This window comes from Carcharodon carcharias, chromosome 1 (assembly GCF_017639515.1).
Source record: "Carcharodon carcharias isolate sCarCar2 chromosome 1, sCarCar2.pri, whole genome shotgun sequence".
Lineage (NCBI taxonomy): Eukaryota > Metazoa > Chordata > Chondrichthyes > Lamniformes > Lamnidae > Carcharodon > Carcharodon carcharias.
Window position 1 is genome coordinate 226,722,864 of NC_054467.1, and position 6,000 is coordinate 226,728,863.

The 6,000-nt window shown below is 41.9% G+C and overlaps 1 protein-coding gene across 1 annotated transcript in view; it reads left to right on the forward strand.

The window, feature by feature from the left end:
• Positions 1-6,000, forward strand: part of nelfa (negative elongation factor complex member A) — a 57,480-nt gene extending 51,480 nt beyond the window's left edge. The window contains exon 11 of the mRNA XM_041199113.1: positions 5,043-6,000. Coding sequence (XP_041055047.1) covers positions 5,043-5,227 — 185 coding nt within the window. The 3' untranslated portion in view covers positions 5,228-6,000. The remainder of the gene's footprint in view (positions 1-5,042) is intronic.

Consider the following 6,000-nt stretch of genomic DNA (forward strand, 5'->3'; position numbering starts at 1 on the left):
TTCCCGATGGTGGGGGAGCCCAGAACCAGGGGTCACAGTCTGAGGATATGGGGTAGACCATTTAGGACGGAGATGAGGAGAAATTTCTTCACCCAGAGAGTAGTGAGCCTGTGGAATTCATCACCACAGAAAGTAGTTGAGACCAAAACATTGTATGCTTTCAAGAAGGATTAAATATAGCTCTTGGAGCGAAAGGGATCCAAGGGTATGAGGAGAAAGCAGGAGCAGGCTATTGAGTTGGATGATCAGCCATGATCATAACGAATGGCAGAGCAGGCTCGAAGGGTCAAATGTCCTACTCCTGCTCCTAGTTTCTGTGTTTCTAAATGCCAGAATAATGAACAGCTCTTGCCTGAAAGCAAAAACATGAAAAACAAGATTCAAAGCCAGCACAAGGCAAAAAGACAGAATCAAAGTGGGAGCAGTTCATAGTCTGAAATTGTTGAACTCAATGTTGAGTCCGGAAGACTGTAAAATGCCGAATAAGATGGTGTGGTCCCTGGAACTTGGGTTGTGCTTCACTGGAACACTAGAGAAGGCCAAGGACAGAAATGTGAGATGAGACCAAGGTGGTGAATTAAAATGGCAAGCAACTGGAAGCTTGGGGTCATATTTGCAGACCAAGTCGAGGTGTTCTGCAAAGTGGTCACCCCATCTGCATTTGGTCTCCCCAGTGTAGAGGAGACCACATTGTGAACAACGAATGCAGTATATATAGAAGGAAGTAGAAGTAAAGAAATTGGTGTTTCAGCTGGAAAGACTATTTGGGGCCTTGGACGGTGAGGAGAGAGGAGGTAAAAAGGCAGGTGTTGCAGGGAATGTGCAGTGGGAAGGGGACCAGGGTGTTGAAGTGGGGACAGTCCTTTCCCTTCAGAATGCTGACGGGAAAAGGGGAGATGTGTTTGGTGGTGCATCATGCTGGAAATGTTGCAAATGGCATAGGATGATTCTTTGAATGTGGAGGTTGTTGGGGTGGAAAGTGAGGACAAGGGGACCCCTATCTCAGTGAGGGGCAGAGGTGACAGAAGAAATGCAGGAACTTGGCCGGAAACAGTTGTGAGAGCTTTGTCAACCAGTGTTGCGGGGGAATCCTTGGTTGACGGAGAAGGAAGACATATCAGAAGCGCTGTCATGGCACAAATGCAACAGAGAAACTGGGAGAATGAATGGAATCGTCTAAGGAGGCAGGTTGTGAAGATGTCTAGTAGGTAGCTATGGTCACCTGTGGGTTTAACAAATATTAGTCAACAGCTATGAAGAAATGAATTAAGAGAAGTCGAGGAAGGAAATTGTTGGAGATGGACCATGTGAAGATGAGAAAAGGGCGGAAATTGGAAGCAAAGTTAATTAAGTTTTCCAGTTCCAGGCGAGAGCAGAAAATGTCACCGATACAGTCATCAATGTAGCAGAAAAAGAGTTGGGGAAGGGAGCCTGAGTAAGGCTGGAACAAGGGATGTTACATATACCCTACAAAAGACAGGCATAACTAGGACCCATGTGGGTACCCATTGCAATACCTTTTATTTAGGGGAAGTAAAACATGATATTCAATGTGAGACCAAGTGCATCCAGGCAGATGAGGGTAGTGGTGGATGGCGACAGATTGCACCTTCATTCAAGGAAGAAGCTGAGAGCCCTCTGACCGACCTGATGGGGGTGGAACTGTAGAGAGATTGGACGTCCTTGGTGAAGAGAAGGCAGTTGGGGCCAGGAAATTGGAAACTATTGTAGTGACGTGGGGTGTCAGAGCAATATGATTGGTGCAGGTTTGGAGGGCCAAAGGGCCTGTTCCTGTGCTGTACTTTTCTTTGTTCTTTGAATCATGAGTGTAGGTGGAAAAGACTGGACAAGGGGCAAAAAAATAGAATTGAGATAGGTCGAAATAAGTTCAATGGTGCAAAGACAAGTTGAAATGATGGGAAACCTGCGTGGATATTGGGAAGGAGGTAGAAGCGGGCTGGGTATGGACAGGGTAAATAGTGAGAAACTGTTCCCACTCAATGGAGCATGAAGAACTAGAGGGCACAGATTTAAAATAATTGGCAAAAGGAGTAAAAATGATGAGGAAAATTTTTTTCATCCAAAGGGTGGTTGGAGTTTGAAGCAAACTTCCTGCGAGGATGGTGAAGTTAGGTTCTATCGAGGTATTCAGAAGAGAATTGGATTGCTATCTGAAAAGAAAGAATGTGCAGGGTTACGGGAATAAGGCATGACTAGAATAAGACGAAGTAGAATGCTCTTTCAGAGAGCCAGTGCTGATTCGATGGGCTGAATGCCTCCTGCACTGTAAAGATTATGTTTCAGACTGGAGGACTATGAGGTGGGAAGCTGTACAGCAAAGATCTCCAGAGGAGATGAGGTCAATGACAATCCTGGAAACAATGGCTTGATGTTTGATGATGGGGTCATAATCCAGGGGTAGGTAGGAAGAGATTTCTGAGAGTTGGCGCTCAGCCTCTGCAAGGTAGAGGTCGGTACGCCAGAACACAACAGCACCCTTGTCAGTGGATTTGATAACAATGTCAGGGTTAGACCTGAAAATGAAGTGCAGCAAGTTCAGAGGGAGACAGCTTAGAGTGAGTGAGGGGAGCTGAGAAATTAAAATGACCAATGTCACACCAACAGTTCCTGATACAAAGATCTAGAGCAGGGGTAGGAGGCTAGAAGGAGGGGTCCAGGTGGAAGGGGATTACTGGAGGTGAGTGAAAGGGTCCGCTGGTCGCGGGGCGGCCAAAGAAGTGAGCATGGATGCGAAAGTAACAGAAGGAAAATTCACACAATGCCAAGCTCAAAATTAGTTGAGGTGCGGATGTAAGGGGATAAAACTGAGTCCTTTGCTGAGCACAGATCATTCAGCGTCCGAGAGGGGAAGATCAAGAGGGTATTGTGAGTACACAGCAAGAGGTGGGATTAGAAGCAGGGATGTAGTCAGAGGAAATTGAAGAGGAAGTAAGGTTGGTTTTATTCCATTCTTCAGTGTTGGCTGGCTGTTAACGATTGTAAGGATGAACAGGTCAGAAACGTTCAAACAAAAGCCTATGAAGAAATGGTATTTATACAATTTTAATTAAGTTTGCTGGCAATAGAACAGTTAAAACTAAAATACTGAAATAACCTGTGCTTAGTTTAGCTACTATCATCCTTGTTAATGTCCTTAAATTAATTTAGTCAAAATGTTCATGATGAGATAAGCTCATATCTTAGCCACTATAGATCTAGACAATGTCCTGGCTCTTAAATCATTTAGCCTGTTGTGACAAAACACTCATGTCTGACTGGCTATGTTCCATTCCAGTCTAAACTCAAGCTGACAACTGATCAATCTTATCCTCCCTGGCCTTGTTCTGTTGGAAAAACAATGTCACATTTAGAGGCTTCAGGTGCAAAGATCAGGCTGACACCAGTACAAGACAAGTAGGAGAACAGGTAATTGTCAGAGGCCAGGGAGAGAAGTAAAGGTACAGAGAACAGAGTCGCTGTTGAGTTAGAACTATGTTTGAGAAGGGAACATGGCGATATTATTCTGTTATAATTACTATGGCTCGAGCATTGTAATCATCTTCAATTGTGCTTGGTTTGATCCCCTCAAAAGAATCTCGCCCCCACCAGTAAGGTGTTGGGTTCACTTTTACACTGTAGGGAGCAAAACAACTAACTCAATGGTTTGTTATATCCAGTGCCTGCAAAAGTGACACAATGATCTGTCATGAAGAATATATAATTCTCAATGTTATTGGAATGTATTGTAAAATAGTGGTCTGTGTACACACATGTGTTCATTAGTTAATTGGATTAATGGCAGTTGGTCTGAAGGCTTTGATGTGGTAGAAGATGAGCTAGGTTTGAAATGTTAAGTAGGGAAACATAGGTTTCAGGAATATTTGCATTTTTAAATAAACTAGACTAAATTGTTTCTAAACTTCACCTGGCTATGTAACACATTTCACCCCTCCTTTGAAAACAGTGTGCTTATTTTTCCCAAAGATTACTGGTAAAATGAGTACTATGCTAAATTTTTATGATCAGAAAGGCATAGTGAAACAATGGGAACTTGCATTCAAAGGGGAAAATATGCATAAAGGAGTGAAGGCTTGCGTAAGGGTAGGAATTCTAAGATCTAACAGGTGTGAAAAGCCTCAAACTGCTATCTTCAAAGAACTGAAGTTAAAAAAAAACTTACTTTGAATTCGACTGGTTGAGGGTATTGTGTGTCACCTTGCTTTAGGCTTTTAAAATTTGTATGTCTTGCTGTTGCCTTAATGAAAGTGTGACTGGGAGTCAGATTAAGTAGGGGATTTAGAAGTTGTTATACATAATTTGTAGACATATGTATGTGCTTAAAAATCATTTTTCTTAAATGTTTAATCTAGTTTTATAAAAACCTATAAGACTTGGTGGTCTTATTACTACTGAATTCAAGACACGCATCTCGAAATATATACAAATTGCAAAACAAGTTGTGGCAGTTGTTTCAAAGTTCCCTTTGGGATTTGAACAACTCAGCGCTTACCATCATCTGTGCCATAACAGATGTGGGATTTCTGACTATTTATGCACCTGACTTGGATTGTCATTATGTACATGTTCTTAGCTGGTACCAGCAAGTCATTTAACCCCTGCAGCTGGAGAGATATCATATTTGACCACATTATATCTTTGTGAACCTATGAATGCGCTACAATCTGGCAAGGATTCCTGGGTAGTAATTGGTAACAAGATCCATGGCTTATTTTCTATTTCCCAAACTATTTGAGGTAATCTGTAATTTTCGGTATAGCTCATCCTACTTTTCTTCCCATCAATGTTGGACATGAAATGTATGTTTATTTTCCCCTTCCACAGTTGTAGCAAGATGGATGAAAATTAATTGGGTGGGGGGAAGGTGGGGAAAAATTGCAGAAAGTTTAATGTACTTCTAGTTTCACATTGAAGGAAAATAGCCAAAGTGATTGAGAAAACCTACACTCTGACTGTTACTTCTGTTAATATTCTGCTTCAGAATGGTTTATTGTGCAAAACTGATTGTTATTTTATTCCTTCAGAGAATCCATGTCCAGAGCAAGGTGATATCATTCAAATCAAACTGAGCGAACATACAGAAGTTCTACCAAAGGCAGATGGCACGGGGAGCACCACAATGCTCGTAGACACCGTCTTTGAAATGAACTATGCCACAGGCCAATGGACCAGACTGAAGAAGTACAAGCCTATCACAAATGTGTCCTGAGAGTTCACCAGGACCAAGAACTCGTGGACCAAATCCAACGTTGTTATCCTGATTACCACTGACCTGAGCTTCAATGATTGTATTTACAGACAATTCTAAAACATTCGCAGGGGGCACCTATATAACAGATTGTGACACAGAATTTAGGGCCACCAGAGAGTGGGATGAGATGAATAGAGAAGTGATTTCCTGCAATTGATGTTTTTTTTTGTCTCCTGTGGTGTTAATGTCTTTTTAAATGATGGTCCAGTCTCCAGCTACACCAACAACTCCAGCATGAAAACTCTTTGATTTGTGGAAAGCATGTGGACCTTAGTTACGGCTGAAAGGAGGACCACGTGGCCACAGCCTTGAGTTGGTTAGTCATTTATGAAATACTGTGTGGAGATCATTTAGCAGCTTAGATTTGGTTCACTTTTAACAGCGGGGTTTGAACTGGAGAGCATTGGAAAGCCAGGCGATTTCCTGGTATCTGATGCCTTCCCGAAGTCATATTATGAGTTTTGTAAAGTATTTGTTGCAGAGGCAGCATGATTTAACAACATTTTTCTATTTTTTGTACAGTTGTAAAGATTCTAGGTTTCTCACTCTTTCTTTTGCGTGCTCTCTCATACAGTGTAAGATGTAAAATAATTAGATTTTCTATGGAAAGTAAGTGCAGTTTAAAGAATGCACAGCCATAATTGGTTTTCATGTGTTTAGGCAGCTGGTTGAACTGTCAAAGCTTAAGGGACGTACAGTACCAAGCACAATAAAATTACATTGTAACTGGA